The 21,425-nt window shown below is 40.2% G+C and overlaps 1 protein-coding gene across 2 annotated transcripts; it reads left to right on the forward strand.

Moving 5' to 3' along the window:
- The first annotated feature begins 923 nt into the window (after positions 1-923).
- On the forward strand, positions 924-19,481 carry ESCO1 (establishment of sister chromatid cohesion N-acetyltransferase 1). Of its 2 annotated transcripts, none has more exons than XM_075270608.1 (10): positions 924-996; positions 3,862-5,600; positions 7,951-8,047; positions 8,406-8,457; positions 11,023-11,146; positions 12,667-12,798; positions 13,550-13,639; positions 14,721-14,864; positions 15,061-15,248; positions 18,206-19,481. In XM_075270608.1, exons 2-10 carry the CDS (start codon positions 3,864-3,866, stop codon positions 18,354-18,356), a joined length of 2,715 nt encoding a protein of 904 aa, XP_075126709.1. In that variant the 5' UTR covers positions 924-996; positions 3,862-3,863; the 3' UTR covers positions 18,357-19,481. The 2 variants fall into 2 exon arrangements, with proteins under 2 accessions (XP_075126709.1, XP_075126708.1); XM_075270607.1 differs by having other exon boundaries at positions 934-1,151.
- The last annotated feature ends 1,944 nt before the right edge of the window (positions 19,482-21,425 follow it).

The following is a 21,425-nucleotide window of genomic DNA, read 5'->3' on the forward strand; positions in this document are numbered from 1 at the left end:
CTACCAACGTCTGCTAGAGAGCCTCGAACTTAGAGGAATCAATAGAGATCCATTCTCCTAAAACAAAGGAACTCTTGGAGCCACTCTATCAATGAGGGAGATTGTGGAGTTTTGCTGGTGTCGTTTGTTAAGTTTATATCCCCTGTAGCAGCAATATTCAATCACAGGAACTGGACAATCCCTTTAAGGTGAATTGGTCAAAAGGTGAATTTTTGGAGTGAAAACATAAAATAGTCAGACAACGGAATCATGATATACCCACATTTCATTGAAATACAGACCCTGTGATAGCCGCACTTCCCAGACTAACCACGGCATGTTAATGGCGCTCACTGTATCAGTGCATTGTGATGCAGGAAGCCATTGAATGGCCAGATGACTGCTGTACATGGCTTAGTGTCAGTTCAGTAATGCAGCAGTCCGGCTTTCCAGGAGCTCATTGTATTACAACTCTCTATGACTTCCATTCACACCACCCTGGTCAAGAGGGAAACGAGGTTATCACTACTGTGTGAATGACGCCCTATACCTCCACTCCACTACATTGCATTTAGCCTATTATTCATAATCCAGGACAGTCCCTTTAATAACTGTGAAGCTTCCTGGGGCTCTCTTACAGCCCTGTACCAGATATATAGAATATGTTGTGTATAATACAACCTCACTTCAGGCCACCCTCCCCACCTGTTGCTACACTCATACTCCCCTCACACACAGCTCTATGTTACACACCCTCCCGTAAAGCGCTCACTAAAATACTTCTAATGACGTCACGTTCATCTTGCCCCAAAACAACAACCTGTCACGACATCGGTGACAACTTCTGTTTGTAGCTTGGAAATGGACGTGAAATTTGGTTGAAAACGAGGCTTGAAGCGCAGATAGGGGCGTGGCAAATACATAAGTAGTGCACTGCGCATGCGTGGACGGCTGGCTGACGCTTTTTTACTCCGCCCGGGAAGTTTTTCTGGTGTGCCCGGAGCCGGTGATGTTACAGTGAGTGCAGTGTGCGCTGCTCGTCGCTCCGGTGCAGTTGTGGTCTGTGCAGTACGGTTGTAGTTGTTAGAAGTCACTGCACTGATACTACAGACAGGAAGAGGGGCCTAATGAGAAAAGAGAACGGGAAGCTCGTACACTCCCCCTTCAGGCCAGTAAGTGTCACTGCTGGAGAGCTGAATGGCTTGTCTAGTCTCCGGATCAATACGTTTATCTTCCTTATGTAAAGTCCCGGCTACTTGTGTGATGTCCGGGTCAGTGTACAGGTACAGAGGAGTTATAGGGGCACAGCCTATGCTAGTGCAATGTGAGGGGCTGCAGCTTGTCTCCTGCCATCTTCCCAGGGTATCCACACACAACTTACAGAGCAAACAGATTGCACATAGGACAAAAACCTCCTAATACACACTATATCTGACCACTAAGTACTGGTGTAGTGTCAGAACCTGAGGGGTATACAGAGAGGAGCGGCGCCCATAGACAACACTGCTCTCTGCCTGCAGAAGAGTGTTAGTCAGGGGTGTTATGGGGGTGCTAGGGCAGTGATCGATACAGGACACTGAGGGGCCCCATAAAATATACTACTGTTCTAAATGACATCGCTCCATCACAGGTGTTACATTTGGTCTCTGAAGCTTCACATTATGTCTCTGAATGTTAGTAGTTGATTACTAAGGAATTCCTTCTTTCGTGACAAACACTGTTTGGCATAAGGACTGTTTCATTTTTGTTCTCTAGGAAGAAGTTCTGCAGCAGTTCTTGTTTTCATACCCTATATGCATACTGATGTAGGGAGCCACGGCCTCAGACAAAGCTCAGGACCGGTCATATTCTTGTCTATTTTGTAGTCCAGGCTGTCTGCATGACTTATGTGGGTTATTGCAGTGCATGGATAGCACACAGGAATCTCTGTCCATATTGTTTTCTCACTGAACCATAGATATGTTTGTCTATGTGTATATCGCCTTATCTACAGATCTGTCCCCCAACTTCTGTGGAACATAAAAATACACTGATTGTCCATTATAAAAACCATTAGGGTGTTTTAGATCAGTGGTAGTCGGGGAATTCCTCTATTACTCGAAGTCAAGGTGTGTCTTATAAAAGGATCATATAACTGCAGGACAGTAAAGCCATGGCTCTTCAGGATCTCACAGGATCATAAATCTCTATGCTGTGCTGTTAATTCAGTTTAGGTCTGCTTTGGTCAATCCAGGAATTGCGGATGTCTCAGACCATTCAAACCATAAATTTAAGATTGTATCATAGACTCTGGCTTCATGATAAATTAGATTATACTATTATTATATAACTAAATTCATAGCTTGTTGTATACTTACTCTTATAGGAATTCAGGAATGTTTAGAAGTGTTATAATGCAAATCTGTTATTTTCTATTCTTCTAAGACCTTTATATAAATCTGATACAGATGATCCTTTACGCTAGGGCTTGCTTCCCCTTTTTCTGGCCATTTGTTTATGTTAGAAGTCTCTCTCTTCCTACTCTGTTTTCCTCTAGTATCGTCTGAGGGTCCTGACTTTTTTTTTTTTTTTTTGTCTCCGGAGGAATTGAAGTCTTCTGTGCTCTGTTCCTCTCTTGTGTTATCACAGAGAGCTTTGCTGCTCCTGTCTCCCCATGGCTGTCAGCCATTTATGAAGGAGTTGGGCTTTGAAAAAATAGGGGTTGCGGTTCATTGGCCTACTGACTCCAAAGCCTTGGTAGGAACTATACCGTGACTACTGGGCGTCTGCTGTATTATGCAGCCAGCATCTTGCTCTCACTTTAAAAGTGAACTCCAGTTCAGGCAGATTAATCCCTGATCATTGCATCTAAGTCGTAGGAGAGAGGGGTTTTCCTAAGGTTAAACCCCCTCCCGTTTCTGAGAAATTGGTACTGACAGGGGGCTAGTCCTGAGCGGGGGGAAGCAGGTTGGGACCACCCACCTGACAAAAGAATATACAGTATTTTTCGAACAATAAAACGCAGCCAGGTTTGGACATGAGAAACTAGCAATAAAATATTGTATATTCTGGAAGACAAATGTAGTACAGGGGGGGTTAATGTCACCAACAGATATGCTAGGGTAGATCAGAAATCATCCCTGCTGCCTGCAGACAAGTTGTACTGGCAGCAGGAACAATTACTGATCCCTGTTTCTGCAATAGTAATGTAATGATACTAAAGGACAGCGACTGAAAGAAGCTACTTGTCTTCAATCCACTGTGATTAGGGAGGCAGGGTATGGACAGCTGGCTGCCATGTCCTCTGTTCTGACCACGGTCACATAGCTGATCTATGCTCTGTTCTGTCCTGAAACTACAACTCCCATCATGCTCCAGTCTCTGCCAAAGTTCCAATATATTGCAGGGCAAGTTGAGAAATGAATAAGTGACCTATCACTAGCTAATATATATATATATATATATATATATATATATATATATATATATATATATTAGCTAGTGATAGGTCACATATATATATATATATATATATATATATATATATATATATATATATATATATATATATTGAAATCCTGAAGATTGCCTACCCCTGCCCTAGTACCTCAAAGCCACTTGTTTTCCACCCTTCATGGAAGTAATGACAAAACCAATGATGCCAGAGAAGAGAGCTGCCTGCTAGATGATTGTTCTCACTAGACTAAAGCCGGATAATTGTTGATCTGTATGATAATAGCAGTAGAAATATCATTATTTTATTTGCACCTGGAACAGTTTCTAACTGAAGTGGCATGTATGGTACATGATTTGTTATCTGTATGACTGATGATGTCGATCAACAGCTTGAAGTGGTTACTTTAGTGACTGGTTCCCTGATCATTTTTATTTCTTATCTTCCAGTAATGCCCTCAAAAAAGAGAAAGTCCTCCTCGCCAGAAACTCCTGCAAAGCGTCAAAAGCTTAAAAAAGAAACTAAAGGTCCTCCGGCTCCACCAAAAAAGAGAAATGGTGTTACAAACCAGTCAAAATCAAGTTCGGCACAGAAAAAAAAGAAATCTGCATTACCTACAAATAAAGCCATAAAGAAAACACAGTCTTCTCAATCACAGGGGGGTCAAAAAAAGAAAAATGGAAATGTGAAAGTCACCAAAAAAAGTAATGGCAAGAATGTGCCCGCCAAGCCGAAAGCTCTATCCAAAGATGTGGCAGCTTCAAAAAGGAGTACCCCAAAATCCCTAAATAATGCTTCAAAAGCCACAAAGAAGACTCAACCGACAAATGTAAGCAGGACGGCAGCCAGAGGAACATCTGTGCAAAGTAAAACACCCCCAAGTTCTGCCAAAAGTCAACCTGCAAAGCGAGTAAAGAATGAGTCTGTAAAGAAAACATTGAGTAAACCTGGGATAAGATCTATACAAGCAAAGAAAGCGGTCAAGAAAACGGACAAAGCTATACAAAGTAAGGAAAAGAAACCTTCTAATACAACCCATAGTAGAAACAAACTAACTGCTGTGAATCCTAATAGAACGGTAAGAGCATCTGAGAAAAAAAGACAATCAGACTGTAAAAGAGATGCAAGTCGTGCGACAGAGACTGCTAAAAAATTGCCTAGTGCTCAAACAAAAACTCAAAAGCAATCAACTGCATTAAAGCAAAAAAATCCCATTCTAGACAAAAAAGATGCCCAGACCGGTATCGCTAAGACATCCGTGTTAAGAACCAGAGTGAAAAATGAAGTTAAAACTAAAAGTGTGGATGGAAACTGCCCAGGTCATCAAACAATGCAACCAGACTCCAATGATGCTGTCAAGAATAAAACCCAAGATCACGATCAACCCAGTTCGACTTCTGGTGTAGCAGTACATTCACCTCTGTGTAAGAAAATATCTGCTAAAGCTACCGCTACAACTACTGTTCCATCAAGGGGCAAAAAGGCTAGCCATAAACCGGTGGTTAAGACAGCAAATAAGGTGAAAAGGCAAAAGGTTGCCAAACCGGTGTCTGATAAAAATCTGGATGTCCCTGTTGAAATTGATCAAAAATCCAAGCGGTTAAGTATCCTAGATCTGTGCAATGAAATAGCTGGAGAAATAGAATCTGATACAGTAGAAGTTGTGAAAGAGGTACCTACAATTAATCCCAAGGAGGACAGTCCCATTGAGAAGATGGAAGACAGTGTAACGGAGGCCAAACCAACACCTCCTCCTGAACAGAGCCCCATAAAACAGTCTAAACGGTTCTTTCCCAGTAGAAAACCACTGCACAGATGTAAGATTGAGCAGAAGACAAGTCCATTAGCCCGAAAATCCAAATGGAATAAAATAAAGTTAAAAAAGAACTTTGCTCCTAACAATATCCTCAGAACTCACAGAGCTCTTCCTAATCTTGAAGCCATTAAAGCTAAAGTGTTGGTCCAGCAGCCGGTGACAGACACAATGAATGCTTCCAAAACCTCAAGTAAAAAGCCTGATTCAACATTGACAACAGACATTAAACGAAATGAACCCGTGTTACCAGCAGGGGTCAAAAACCATACAGTTCAGTCACTGGAGGGGGAAAGTGAATCAAGAAAACCTTCTACAGAAAATGGGGTGCTAGAGAACCATCTAAAACATGAGCTTGAAATGGCACTTGATGAGGTACCGAAATTTTAAAGCCTTTACACAGCCAAGGTCCTCAGCTTATCAGATGAGTCAATCTTCATGTGTAGGACTAGTTAGGCTTAAAGGGGTTATCTGGTTTCTAACTATGGCCTAGCCTTAGGGTAGGCCATCAATATTAAATCTGTGGGGTCTGACACCTGGGAACCCCACAGATCATTGGGACTAAGATGGCACAGCTTGTGGGGGCTGCACTGTACAAACTAAAGCGGATCCTCAAAATACGAAAATTCTCTTTTTAATGTTCGTATATGTTCAAGTTAGTAGTATTCTCATCACTGATGACTTTCTTGTGTTAACAGCCTAAAAAATGTTTAAAGGGGTTGGCCTCTTTATTCTTACTTTCTGTACTTTGCAGCAAACTGCACATAATATACCTTTTACAGAGGACCTTTCACAACCTCCACCAACTCCCTGTTCTTATCTGTTAACAGTTGCCGTTCCACTGATTCTGGCACAGTTGAAATTTTATTTCTCCCCCACCCTTACCAAGCAATTAGATTGCTTAGTTTTGATGCCTGATATATTACTTAGTCCTTCTACTGTCAGGAGAGCGCTCTCAGGTGAGGAGAGGTGGGGGGGGGGTTTGCAATTCAGAGCTCCTATCAGAGGCAGCCAGTGTCAGAGCTCAGAATCACACCCCTGTCTGCTGCTCATTGACACCGCTTTCCTGACTATAGAGTCTAAATCACTTGTGAGGAATCAAAACTAACAGCATTTATAGCTCAGGAACATTGACAGCCACAGAAAACTGTGTCAGAATCAGTGGAGCAGCCCCTATTAAATGATGCAAGTTCACTGTAAGGACATAAAGTCCTCCACGTGCTGCCCGTGTGTATTCGCTGATGCTCCATTGGTGGCCATGGTTGGACAGCCGTAGCTCCTGCACTGACAACTAAGTCAAATATGTAGCGTTGTATGAAGAGGGCAGCGCCTGTAGAGCCTAATGTGTAGAAGGTACATTTTGTGCTGTTTGAAGCACAATACAGAAAGTAGGGCATAAAGTGGCCAACCCCTATTAAGATCCATATTATAGAAGGTGCAAAAATTGGAGTAATATACTGTACTGCTGTGCCTGAATTCTGGCTGAAACTAGATGCACCTAAAATCGTCCATTTTAAAAAAAAAAAAATTTTATTTTTTTTTCAACTAACTAGAAGAGGGGGCATAACATGGCGTAATGTGACAGTGCACCACAGTTAAGCCAATATTTTGGTTTTTGGTATAAATGTAAATTCATCTAATAGGTTTTATAAACGGATTAGTCTGTCTAAGGATGCACTAGATTTATCATAAAGCATCATCTACTACAACAAATATGGTGTATTTTAAGACTGCCTTGTGTTGGCTTGCACTAAGTTTCAATAAGAGTGGGTGAATATCTCTCCCACCACTTCTTGAAAGTCTTCTCCCCCATTATAGGTAGTAGCTTCTTTTTATGTCCCTGCAATGCAGTTCTTACTTGTTTAGAAACTGAGGCTGAGATTTATGAAGACTACGTGCGGTAGAAGATTCGACTGATTTATTACACAGTACATACTTATTCCTAAATCAGATACATCCTCTATCTTATTGTTAGTAAAGATTTTGGGCATCATTTAAGCCAGAAACTAGTGCAAATGATGCCCTCCATAGGATAGATGATCCGTATCCCATACCCTGCACTGATCAGTTATTGCCTCCAAGTGCCTGAAGCTGGCATGTATCATCTAATCCTGCTCCAAGTATTAAGAGCCAGGGTGCAGTTCCCTGGTAGTCACTGTACAGTGGGAGGGGCTGTAATTCTGCTCCTATTACATGAATTGTAGCAGACACAGTTCCTGTATACTGCAGAGGTTGCTGGAACAACTGATCTTTGCGGGTTTGGGTGCTTGACCCCTACAGATCAGATACGAAAGACCTATCCTATAGATGGGCCATAATTATGGGAAATTGTTTTGGTACTTTTGGTTTAAAGCAAATCCAGTCTTTGTTCTTGCTTTGCTTCAATTTCCAAAAACATTATTGCCATTTTTCATAGCCAAATTTTTTTTTAACACTTCTTAGGTTTTAGCAATTGTTGCCCAAGCTGTTTTTTTTTTTTTTTTCCTTTATTTAAAACCCCACACCAGCTTTGCACATCTTGTCATGGCCAAGGAGCAGCCAGTTGTGGTTGGGTAAAGTGTAGATAATGGATATTTCTGAATCTAGGTCATCATCCAATTCTTTATGTATTAGATATGACCAGATCTTCTGGATTCCAGTCATGGAGCTTTCTAACTCTTTTTACACGTTAGTCTAGAAATGGTAAAGACAATGATATGATACATTGATCTTTTCTTTGACTTAGGGATTTAGGTTACATTTGGATTCAAGCCCTGAAAATTCTCCGGTGAAGAAAGCCCAGATGTCTTCTCTACCAGTGACCAAAGCATCAGAAAAGCAAGGTGAGTTCTAAGCAATGTCATTATTCCTGATGTATATTATGAGCCAGGACCTTGGACAGTGATGCTAGTACCAGACTATATTTCGCATACCCCAGTTACTTCCCAATCCAAACTCCTGCTCATGCTGAGTTCAAGTGGCAGTCATTCTCCCATTTACATGTGTAACAAGGCCTAGGGACCTATGGGAATGAGTAATTTCATGTTGGAGAAAATGGAGGGGGGAGATAAGCTTAGTATATATGATTCATGACTCTAGTTTTCTGTTATTTAAAATGGCATGGTAGTGTGTCCTTCTGCCTTGACAATAAATAATAGAAATGTTAAGTTTGTGAACTGTGCCCATTGAAATCTATTTTAGGCAACGATTGCAAGCAGCTGACAGACCAGATGGCTGCATCTGCTGAGCGAGGGTAAGTGCTAAGGCTGTATTTAACATCTCTCTGCTGCAGTCATGGTGCGCGGGTGTTGCCATTCTAGACTGGCATTGCAGCTGAAGATTAGTTTATTTTCAGTGCTATATAAGATTGTTTGTATGTATTGTTGTTTAAAAGATTGAATTTCATGCAAGTCGGCTGAATTTAGTCTTTTTGCTATTTCTTTGTAAATGTGGTATAGCTTTCTATATTGCGTGTACTAGTAAATGGCCTATCCTATAGAGCCATTGTCATGGTCTGCATTCTGTAAAGAACATTTATATTTGGGTTTGTGTAGTCTTCATGCAGGTAGGTCTAGATTGATAGATAGAATCTATCATTTTTATTAAAAAAACAAAAATGAAAGTAGTGAATTATCACACTTGCATGACTCCACTCTATGGTGTTATCCTGTCAGGATATTTTTCAGTAAAACTCTGAAATCAAATTTTTTTTCATTTTATTGTTCAAAATAATCTCTTTAGGATGGGCTATCAGATCAGAAGGCCTGAAACCTAGAACCCCTGCTGAACAGCTGTTTGAAAAGGGTTGTGGCCCTTACAAGTGCTCTGGTTTCTTCCCTGTGGCTATTCCATCACATGGTACAACTGCAGCTCAGTTCAATTCATGTGAATAGGTTGAGCCACCATATCACAGCTGCTATACAATGTATGGTACTGGGCTTGATATTCAGCGAACAAGCTATAGCGCTTACCCAAACGCTGTGGTCTCTTCAAAAGGCTGATCTGTTAGGGTGCTAGATGTCAAAAGCTAGGAGTGGCTTTAGCAGAAGGGAGGAGTCTGCAGTGTTGCGCCTCGGCCTTAAAGCAAATTTCTGTTGTGAATATGCATTTATTTATTTTTATATTTAAATTTTGTTGTTTTTTTCCCAGAAATAGCTTGAACAGTTTAACCAATAGGAACATTAAAGAGGTATTCCCACAACCCTTGTTCACCAACCTGCAGGCTCTGTGCACTGTTCACTTCCTGGTTTTCTTGGCACATTGGTGGGCAGGGTTTCACTTGTTCTGCTATCTGCTATGTTTGCAGTCAGTAATGAGGGATTGGTTGTAAATGCATTACTACAGTATGAAGCTGATGTAGAGGCTGATGTAGCAGAGCTGGATTTGAGTCCGCTTGCATTACATACAGAGGTAACAGACTCCTTATCTCACCCCTTATCAGCCAAATTCACCCAGAGCTCTCACCTCCCCCCTCCCCTATCTGAGGAGCTCCGTTACTTGTCAAACATAAACAGCTCAGAGCTGCTGCAGAGCACTCGACCCCTCCCTCGCCCCCTGAGAGCAGGGAGCTACCTCAATTGGGAACTGAGCAGATAAGCCCAATGGCCATAGAAACAGAGTGTAAACAATGAAGTGAATAAATTAAGATAGCGGCCAAACAAAGCAGTTTTGATAAAGCAATGTATTTAGGAAAAGTCTTAAATCCACATAAACTAGTAGTATAGATAGGATTCTATGCAGGGCTGTGGAGTCTGTAAGCCACAGTTCCGACTCCGACTCCTTCATAAATGGCCAATTCGTAACCATAAATTTACTGTTGTAAACTATTAACATCATGCTTATTCAGTTTCTCACCATCTTATAAGTAATCACTGTTGTTCATAGTTTGATAGAACATATATGAGTAACATTTATAAAATTCATATGAAAATTCAATTATGAAATATTAATTTGGTATTTTAAAGCTGAAGTCGGAGTCAGTACATTTCTACCGACTCTGACTCCGACTCCAACCAAAACTAACTCCGACTCCACAGCCCTGATTCTATGGGACAACCCCTTTAAAATAAGAGTTGCAGATTGGGCCTAATGTATAGATTTAGAAATGTTTAACCACTTTGCAACCAGGCACCGTACAAGGGCTGGTCTTTGTCAGGCTCTGTGCATCTACTGCTCTTGCTCCTGCAATCTTGCAGGAGTAGTTTGTCCCTCCAGCTGTCAGGGATAGCTAAAGACCCAGAGGAAAGAAAGAAGCGGTTATATATCAGCTTCTGTCTTCTCAATTTCACACTACATAGTACTGAATGAGTGCAATGCAGGAGCTGTGAAGCCGCTGCCCCTATTTGACCCAGCAATGGCATGATCACCGGGTGCCCCCTGGCATAAGAGCTGCTAGGTCATGGCCGACCCAGATCAGCTCTGCCAGTGACTAATGTTACTGATAGGGACAGTTTTTTTCTCTGCAGAGTGGAGGGAAAAGTGTGAATGTCCCAGAGGTATTTTATCACCTCATGTGGGAGACTTCATGTTACAAAATAAATACACAAGTTAAAAATCTTAATAAAATCATTTAAGTAAGTTTATATAAAAAAGAAAAAAAAATCCCACCCTGGTGATGATTAGTGGCAGCTAGCTTTGCAATTGATATTAAGCAACAGGAAAATTAAATGAAAGAAGTCCCGGTGAACGCCCTTTTGTTGTCCTCTGAGTGGGATGAAGTCTAATGAATGTTAATAGTAATAGTTTGCTGTGACTTCAGTAATACACATTTAGTAACTAGATATGGTGAATGTATCACTGATGACAATTGTTGTTACAGGAATGCAGTAAGAAGTAATGTGTCCGCTGCCAAATCCAACCATATGCCATCTGATGCCAACCTTCAGAAAGAAATTAGGAAATTAAAAGAAGCTGATAAGGATAGCAGTTGTCAGCCCATTATTGTAAGTATTCTGAGAAACTTGACTTCTCATATTTTACCACATCACCCCTTTTTGTAAAGGTTCCATATGTTTGTAAACTGCACGTTTGCTTTTGCTTTTTGAGGGTGGGGGTTGCAAATGGCGCAAGTTCTTATTGTACAGTCATAAACCTTCATTCTGAGCCACAGTAACCACATAGTTATCTGATAACTGCAATGATTCACCTTTACAGGGGTAGTATACACATGTAGTTACTGTGGGCTGTCCATAGTGTCTGTATATGCATCCGTTAAAGCATATCAAATTGTTTTAGTGAACTTCTCAGGATGAGCTGATAAGGTGCCATGTGTGTACATGAAGTAATACTACTGTATTTCTGGTCATTATATGACGGATATTCTGCAGTATTTAGCAGTTCCCTTCTTCATGCCGTCTGCTCTGTGTAGGGTATGGCAGCTAGCCTCCATCCACCAGTTCAGTGTCGGAGAATTTAATGTATCCTAAAGATATTTTAGGTTTGCCCTGTTACTCTATCTTCCGTTTTGGTACTGTAAAAAAGAAAAATAGATTAAAATCAATTATTTTAAAAAATTTATAATAAACTAGGATTGTTTGCTTCCGTTCCTTAAAAAAAAAAATTAGTTTGGAATATGTTATCTTATGACTTTGCATTGTGCCATTTCTCTATTACATCTCCTGGAACAGAGAACGGGGCGTTACCAGACAAGGGAAATAGTAACTCCACCATTATGCTCCAGAACTCCTTGATAGATAATGATAGGATTTGGTGAAACAGACTCCTAAGGACTGATGACAGGCCCTCTTTCGCTTCATGTTTCACAGACCTACTTTGGACGGCACATCTTCAGTTCTTACTAATCTAAACCCAGTCTTGTGTAAAGGAGGGTTATGTGCTATGACTAAGTAGACTCCATCTACAATTGTGTGGATACTAGCAAAAATACAAAACTCTACATCTGTTCTGTGTATGGTGTCTTCACTATTCTTTATTGCGGTACATTTTACTACAGTTAAATAATTTACATTGCTGTTACATTATTCATCTATGAGACTAACGGCAGAAATTATTCCATTCTCATACCTACTGGCATTTAATCCTGTATGTCAGTGCAATGGGAAAGTGTGCGTGTGTAAAAATATATATTATGTAGATTGTAAGTCTCAGGTCTATCTGATTTGATTTCCACTACATACACAGTCCATCAGGCCAGCATACTGGACAGGTGAACCGCTAAAATAGTGGTTGCATACAGAGCCCAACAGACTTCATTGGCTATAGTGGGTTCGTTGGGTTTCTGTTCTTTAAAATGAAAGTGGTGGACGAAAAATAGCGTGTTTAGGACTTTTTTTGTCTGCAGACTTCATATGGCATTGTGATGGAGATTCAGGCACAAATGTGTTTGTAACCTTACAGTGGATATAAACCTGAATACTTACTTTAATCATACACGTAGGGCTTTGTTAGTAATAGCTTTTATCATTTGTGTTGTCTCAATATCTCAACTATTTTCTCTTTGCAGGATGCTGGCCAAAAACGGTTTGGTGCGATCACTTGTAATGTGTGTGGTATGCTCTACACAGCGTCCAACCCAGAAGATGAGACGCAGCACATGCTCTTTCATAACCAGTTTATCAGTGCAGTGAAATATGTGGTGAGAATATTTGTTTTTCATGCCCAGAACAAATATCTAATTCATTGATAAATTAAATATTTTACATTTCATTGCTTTTTTTTTTTTTAACTTCATAACCTGCCGAAATAACTTATCTTTTGGCATTATTTATATACCCCTTTTGGCTTGTGAAAAAACATAGGTGCAAATTTACATGCACAAAAAAAACCTTACATTTCTTAATGCAAATTTAACCTTTAAACTTAGCATAGTGTGTGAACATGAGCAATAACTTTATATTTTTCCATTATGACTTGTATTCCCTTCTGCTAGCTATATTGTAGTTTGCATTTCTCTTTGAGCTGCTGGGTGCAGACTGTCTTACACTGCACACAGTAAGTAGAGAGGAATCTCCTGTCACTCAAATGGCCTGAGGACCATGCAGGACCTGTATAAAATACTGACCTCTGCTCATGTGAATAAACTACTTTGGTTGTGATAGAAAGCTCCTATATAGTTCTACTAAATCTTTTTCTGCTGCTCTAATCGTTTGCTCTCTTGTTCTTTCTCCCCCTTCCATAGTCTTCTATAGATATGTGCATATTCTTCTCTCCCTATTTGTTTGATCTGCTTTATTTGTATAGGAGGCAAAAAAACAAAACAAACCTTCCACTTCTAGTCCTAAGCTGGCTTGTCTTTGTTTCAAACGTTGATATAGAACCTCACACCATCACTGGGTCAACTAACTTTTTTTTTTTTTTTTCTCTTTCTTTTTTATTTGTATTTAAAGGGTTGGAAAAAAGAGAGGACTGTGGCTGAATACCCAGATGGTAAAATAATAATGGTGTTGCCAGATGATCCTAAATATGCTCTTAAAAAGGTAACTTCACTGTAAACTATATGTAATATAGTTTTATTTTCCAAAACTTAAAGGGAAAATGTGGTTAAGACCTTTCATCAGATTAGGCACAGGCAGTTCTATATACTGCTGGAAAGCCGACAGTGCGCTGAATTCGGCTTTCCCAATCTGTGCCCCGGGTAAAGATTAGGACAGAGTCAACAGGCTGTAAAGCTGCTTGCCTGTTAACCTTCATTACAATGCAAAGCTCATGAACACTTTGAGTCTTGTCAATGGTGGTGGCATGGCTGGTTAGACTGGACATAATTATCAACCTCCTTCCCAATTATCCAGACCTGGTTTCTTCTTTAAAAAAACACCTGTTTAAAAAAAAAACAAAAAAAAACCAACCAAAAAAAAAAATCTGTTTAGTATTACGGTCTCCATGTGAACTAATAGCATCTTGTTTGATTGCAGTGTGACATTGCATTTGATGTAATTGCATGCAGCTTGATATAAAAGTCTGCAATATTAAAATTGCTAAAAATCCAAGAGTGTTTACATATATAATATATACTTTTGTACATGTAATTTAGTACCCTAACCTTTATCATGATCCTTGCAGATGACAATAAATTTGACTTGTATACTATTGCCCCTAAGATCAATAACACATGGGACGTTATTGGTGGCGGCAAACTGCTGTGCTGTATAGTAGCAGTGTAATAGATGAGTTGTAAACCTATCCCATCCATACACTGTAGGATAAAAATTCTAAAGCACAAAGTGTCTTGCGCTGTGGGTTTTGATCACACAGCAAGTCAATTATTGGTTCGTTCTTAGCCGTAGATTTCAACCTTTGCGAAAGCCAGGCCAGCCCCTGAAGATTCACCACAAAGCCATTGTGAAAACCAGACTTTCAGCTGGTTTTTGCCGGGGGTGACTTAACTACAGACTACCTGCAGTGGACCTGTCCTTTGTAACCTAATGAGTCCTATCCCTTTTTCCACCATAAGTGACAGTTGTTGTTACAAATAGTAGTAGGTAAGCAATTGCTTATCATCCATATTATTGTGTATTTATGATTATTCAGCAATTCACGATGGATACATTCGTATTCTAGGTCGAGGAGATTCGAGAAATGGTGGATAATGATTTGGGGTTCCAGCAGGTCCCTCTACGTCTCCATTCTAGGACAAAGACCCTCCTGTTTATTAGCAGTGACAAGAAAGTTGTAGGGTGTTTAATTGCGGAACATATTCAATGGGTAAGTGTTTATACTGAAAACTAGTGTCCACCTTTTATACATAAACCAATAATATCCCTCTACTGTAGTCAGTAGTAAGACAATAGTTGAATGTACTGAGACAAATGAAAATCTATACAATTCCCCTTCAACAGATTTTACTTGAGTAGCCTAAATCGCTCTTGTTTCTGGCTGGTGACCTTCCTCTTTATTGCAGGGTTATAGGGTAATTGATGATAATACTCCAAGTGACAACTGTGACAAAGATAGAATAATTTCTGAGCGAGTGAAAGCTTGGTGTTGCTCCACCAACCCTGAGCCTGCTATCTGCGGAGTCAGCCGTATCTGGGTGTTCTCAATGATGCGGCGAAAGAAAATTGCATCCAGGATGCTCGAATGTTTAAGGTAACAATGGGTTTCTTTTCTCTTGAACTGCTTCTCCTTCTTTTATTCCTTTCCCACTCTTGAAATGTCATACAGCTTTTAGAAAAGAAGCTTCCAGTTCTTGTGTGAAGCTAGCTATGTGTTTAGAAGAGCGCTATACATGTATATTATTTATATTTAAATATTCACAATACACAAGGATTAGATGCTGTCTTACGCTAGGGTCACACTGGTCTTTGGGTTTCCATTTGGGGGCGTCTGCTTGGGAAGCCCTGAACGGAAACCTAATCCGCTTTATAAAAAAAAAAATTACCCACAGACTTCATAGACTGTAATGGGGTCTGCTGGGTTTCCACCCGAAAAGAGCGAAAAATGTGGGGAGAAAACCACGCCTTGCAGTGCTATTCTCTCCACATTTTTCAAACAGAGGTACGGAATCTCTGAGTTCCAGCGCTGGTGCGACCTCGAGGATTCCGTACGGTGTGTTTATACTCACATGGAGCAGTGTTTGCTGGACAGCTTCACTCTGGCTTTCTCCTGACCACTGGATTACAGGTATCTTATGATTTGTATGCAAGGAACGGTCCTGTGGGCTACCTTCTGACTTCTCCTCATGCCTGGGGTTTTATAATTCTGTTTTCAGTGAAACCTCACAGCACTTTAGAGTAAAACCTAGTTCATTGTTATCAGGGATTCGGTCGCAGGCAGGTTCATTTTAGGCCTCCTTCACAAACACTACTTCCTTTCTTCCTAGTTTTAAGAAAACTCGGCAGCATTTTTTAACTTTGCTAAATTTTAAACACAAACATTTGTCACTTGTTTGTTTAAAAAAAAAAAAAAAAAAACTACATGGAAGCCTATGAGAGAAAATTACCCAGAGCACTGCACAAACCTAAATGTGTATGTGTGAGGTAAGCTTCTAGTTTAGGTAGCCTTATTAAATCTGCAACTCTTAAGTCATCTCAGCAAGGCTAAGGTATCAAAGGTAACCAGTCAGCAGCCACATGCTCCATTGATGATGCCCTGAAACGGCAAACACATGTAGCAATTTGGCCATGAAAGTATTTTTTTCATAGAATGAGTGTATAGCCAAGGCTGATCAGTTTTCACAGACTCCTCATAGCCTTGTCTATTGAAGGATCCAATAAGTAGCATGTTCTATCTTCTCCTTCACACGGGCCATTGAAACAGTCTTGTGATTTGATCCATTATTATCTACAGAGCTGTGTGCTAGCTGTTAATACATGGCCATTGAATCCTGTTGTGTGACTGAGTATGAAGATGGCACATAAGGAAAGCAGAGAAGGAGAGTCACAGGTCATTAACGTGATGTACTTGGCTGCCTTAGTATGCCTGAATATCAGGCAGTGCATCCATACATTACTGCTTCACAAATATGTTGGCTGATGTAGTTTGGTGAATCCGGTCTAAGGTCATGTAGCCTCCTTTGGCTCAAGTGATGGAAAGAGCTCCTATAGTGGATTGCGCTCTTAGGGTGGAAGGAACAGTCACGTTCATACATTGAAACCTATTACTATGCTTTGGGGTCTTTTCGGTCACATGATTGCTTCTCTGCATCACGACTCTTTGTTGTAGCGGTCCCTTACATCCAACAGGCCAGACCATGAGCAGCGCCAGAGCCCAGGAGAGGCTTTATAGGTTTGCTCTCCTCCCATAGGCCTCTGCTAATTATACCCTGGGATCTGAAGAGAGTATAATAGCGGTTCTGGTTTGCCAACACATACTCTTAATAATAATATTTCACACATACATATATAATAATTGCAATTAATCATAATAAAGGATGGAATGCCCAATTAATCATTTTTATTTGGGTCATAATCGACCACTTTTACAACTTGTGCAAAAAAAAGCCACAAACCTTTCCTGATAGTCCACAGCTGAGTTGTAATTCTGTGCACCAAAATCCAACTAAGTGGTGTAATGTTAGACTAGAAAGCCTAACAATACAACAGATCTATCAAACACTGGTAAACCTGGCCCAGCGTAGGACTGTCGTCTAAAGTTGTAGTATTTGTGCACTAATTTAGACTCTATTAGTAAATTTGCCCTAATGTTTCCAGGATATAGATGGCTTATCTAGAACTTAGAGGCCGCCATCCACCCCCAACTGGATAAGGGGCAAAATCTGGGATGCTTATCCTTCTTAGCTGAAGCCATTATATCTATATTTGGGGGGCTGAATTGCGCAGTGATCTAGTCTAAACATTGCAAATAGTAATCAGCCAGCATAGCCTGTCTAATAGACTGTGAGGAACAAGTCTCTGGCAAATACTAGGAAGCAGAACTTCTGGGCTAGATCAAGATGGGATGTCTTGTGGTTCACTGTGAAACCAGCAGTGGTAAATGTTGGCAAAATCCAGGTGATTTAAGAGAAAATGGAGCCCTGAAGAACCAGTCAACTCTTGGTTACAATAAGAGGTCAAATGGCAAGCGGGTAAATTGAACATGCCTGACCTCCTTTGAGCTTGGAGAATAGAAGCGTATAGGACAGGCATCTTTTAGGTCAATGGTCTCCATCCAGTTCACTTTATTGAAGGACTGTGATTAGAGATGAGCGAACACTGTTCGGATCAGCTGTTCCGAACAGCACGCTCCCATAGAAATGAAAGCACCTGGCACGTACACTTTGCCGGCGGCCGGTCGCCGTGCCAGGTGCTTCCATTCATTTCTATGGGAGTGTGCTGTTCGGAACGGCTGATCCGAACAGTGTTCGCTCATCTCTAACTGATCAGACCTCACCAAACCTTGTTAACTTGATGAGTGTTCAGAAATATGGGGTCCATGACTCTCCATTCTTGGTCATTGGTGTGGCAGTGACTCTTAAATACACAACCCATATCCCCTTTGATGAAAAGGGACATCTTTAAGGCTTCTTTTTAATAATCAAAGAATAAATAAAAATGACCTTTTTCTTATTCTCACCACTTATACATTTTTTTTGTATGTTTTGACAGGAACCATTTCATATATGGCTCTCACCTAAGCAAAGATGAAATTGCATTCTCAGATCCGACTCCAGATGGCAAGCTGTTTGCAATGCACTATTGTGGCACCAGCCAGTTCCTAGTCTATAACTTTGTCAGTGGCCACCATTCAGTGAGTTGAAGGATGGACGTCACCTTAGCTTTAGATTACAGACAGTCTGCATCATGCTTTGATTCTCCTATAAATGAACTCAGGGTGTGAACACTCATAGGGGAGGGGGTTCATCTTTTTTTCCATAAAACTGGAAAAAAGATTCATAAAAACAGAAAAAAGCTTAATTTTTAAGCAAATATTTTGATATCTTTTTCTTCCAAAAGATCATGGTTCAAGTATTTTCTATACAGTACTTTAGTCATGTTTACATGCAGCAAATGATTTTGTTCATAGTGGACTAAACTAATTGTAAAGAGGGAAGGCTTAGTGTGACCTGAAGATCCTTATGTGGGTATATACTATACATATGTGCACATGGATTTTGTTAATGAGAATTTTTAGAAGTGAAAGTAATTTCCAGTCAAAAATGTAATTTCAGCGATCGCCTACTGGTTTTTTGTTTTCCGCTCTACATTGTGCTCTTTGCATTGGATGTTTCAGTGCAGCTGCTAGCGTGCAATGGATGTTTATGCCATATTTTTCTAAAGCAAAAATGTTAGTGCCCATCTCAAATTTTGAGGGGTGATGAACCTTGTCTGTATTCAATGCACATCTTAGATGTCAAATGCAATGCAAAACTTCCTGTTCTGCTGCCGCTGCTACTATAGCTTGCTAGATGTCACTTCTCCTGAAGATGGCAACTGAAGGGGCACGTACCTTACACATTTACCTGACAGCCAAAGTGTGGTCATTCTCATTTTTTTTTAATTGGTTTTTTTTTTCTTCGCAGCAGCCATACTGGTTTTTTACTTCTGGATTGACCACTCAGAAGCCAATATAATCTATCATGTTGTCCGCAGATTCTGTCAATAGCAATTTACAACCATTTTAGCTAATTAAAAGGAGCCCAGTTAATATGGCTGCACTTCCTACCACTAGCAAAAATGGCCAGTATCTAAGTAATAATTACCAAACTCTAATTTCTGAATTATTTTACATTTTGGGTGGAAATGTCTTTCGTATTATGTACATACATTTGTAAACATTTTTAAATACATAGGTTATCTCAGTTCTGGAGTTTTTAAATATTTTATTCCAAATGGCTTTTACCATAGAAAGTGGTCCTGGAGCTTGGGGTGCGTTCATACAGTTTTTTACATCCATTTAGCAGACCCCACACAGCAGAAATGCAGTGTTTTTAACTGTTGGTGAGAAGTATTTTTGTTTTACAGCACCAGTAAAGTCAATGAAATTTCATTAATCTCCTCTACACATTGTAGAAAAAAAGCTGCTGAAAATCTGCGTTTTCAGGCTGAGGCCCCACGTTACAGAAACGCAGTGGTTTTTTGTTGCTGAATTTGCTACAGTTTTCTGAGCAAAAGTCAGGAGTGGCTTGATTAGGAACGGAAAATATAAAGGAATCTTTTAGATTTTCCTCTTCTGGTTCCCTGTTTCTCTAAAAATAAGCCCTAGCATGATTTTTTTTTTTTTTTAATAGTAGACCTGAAATATAAGCCCTACTCCAAAAATAAGCCCTAGTTTTAATCAGTGCCTCTAGCACTAGGTTATGCCACGGAGACTGAGAATACACACAACATAGCTCCCAACTGCACAGGGCAAGTGCCCTACTAGCTCCCACCACGGTACGGCAAAATCAACTCACCCTCTCCAAAGTCCTCCCTCCTTGATCCGGCCTCCTGGCCACTACTATGCTTGATGACTACTATGGGCTTGACTACCTACATGACCAGATCTCAGCTGCCACCTCTTTTCACTTCCACAGACACAGCCACCCTACTACAGCGCATCCCCCCCCCCCTTAGCATAAAGGAAAGGAGATAGAGGAGCCACTGCCACACAAAGTGTTTAGAGAGAGAGAACCAATAAGTTTAAGACCCACTGACCCTGAACCATCAATTGTGAAAGGAAGTTAGGGCTAGTGGTACCATCCTCAACCATTTTACAAGATTTGTCCAGAGAAAATCTGAAAGTTTTGATCTACTCCAGTTCCTGAAAAATAAGTCCTACCCTGAAAATAAGCCCTAGCCCTGGATTTTTTTCGGACAAAAAAAAAATAAGACCCTGATTTTTGGAAAAACACTGTATATCCACTCCTGACTTTGGCTTGCAAAATCTGCAACAAAAAAGCTGCGTTTCCGCAACGTGGGGCCTCAGCCTTAAACACATTCCTGAGTTTGGGATTCTGCAGTTAAAATTGGCATGCTTATTTTTTTATTTTTTTTTCCACCATAAAAAAAAATGGTGTGAGCACACCACTACCTATTCTGCAAGCATTGGTTTCCCTCTGTCCCATCTCTAGGTGTTTATGTATTTGCATTGGTATTTGTATGCCGCACCAAACGATATGTTCCAGGTTTCATTGTGTGGAGACACAATAACCGGAGCTAAAAAAACAAACAAAAATGTCTCAATATAATTTTTGTTTAAAAAGTGCAAACTGGCTAGAAATCAGTAATCTGCTGGGGGCGGAACCAGAGGAAGCCATGAAAGCCTGTACCAGAATGCATATGGTGAATGTTCCATGTCCCATTAACCAATGGAGGTCAAAGTAAGAGTCTTTTTGGGTAGTATACTGTGGGGCCTTTGTATTTTGTGTGCCACGTGCTGTGAAAAGGCCTGTAGCTTTACGGTTACATGCTTGCAGCTACATCACATACTAAATATGAATTTTAGGAGGGGAAAGTTGCAGCTTGTCACAGATATCTGATGTATTTTAAGAGCATATTTTTATGGATTTTTTTTTTATTGTATATGACATCTGATATACAAAACACTTTTATGACTAGGAAGTGTTTGGCTCCTTGTAGAGCCTTTTGTGCATTGTATATACCACTGAGGACTTCAGAGCACTACCAGTCTTCTTAGCAGTCACTCTTTTTAAGGGTTTTTATACTGTATGTTAATAAACTGCTGTGGCCTTTTCTGTAAATGTGTAGAATAATTGTTACATTTTGTTTTCTCCCTCGTTTGTTTGGCTTGTTTTTAATTCTGTTATTAAAATGACCAATTCCACCTTATCTATATTTGTTTTTGGTTTTTTTTATAATGTCCTCACTCCAAATCACTCCATCCCTG

This window comes from Leptodactylus fuscus, chromosome 4 (assembly GCF_031893055.1).
Source record: "Leptodactylus fuscus isolate aLepFus1 chromosome 4, aLepFus1.hap2, whole genome shotgun sequence".
NCBI lineage: Eukaryota > Metazoa > Chordata > Amphibia > Anura > Leptodactylidae > Leptodactylus > Leptodactylus fuscus.

Excerpts from the sequence above, each read along its gene's own strand:
- ESCO1 (XM_075270608.1), top strand. The coding sequence starts at position 3,864 with ATGCCCTCAAAAAAGAGAAAGTCCTCCTCGCCAGAAACTCCTGCAAAG. Across the intron at positions 5,601-7,950 it reads TTGAAATGGCACTTGATGAG|GGATTTAGGTTACATTTGGA; the intron begins GTACCGAAATTT and ends TCTTTGACTTAG. Across the intron at positions 12,799-13,549 it reads TCAGTGCAGTGAAATATGTG|GGTTGGAAAAAAGAGAGGAC; the intron begins GTGAGAATATTT and ends TTGTATTTAAAG.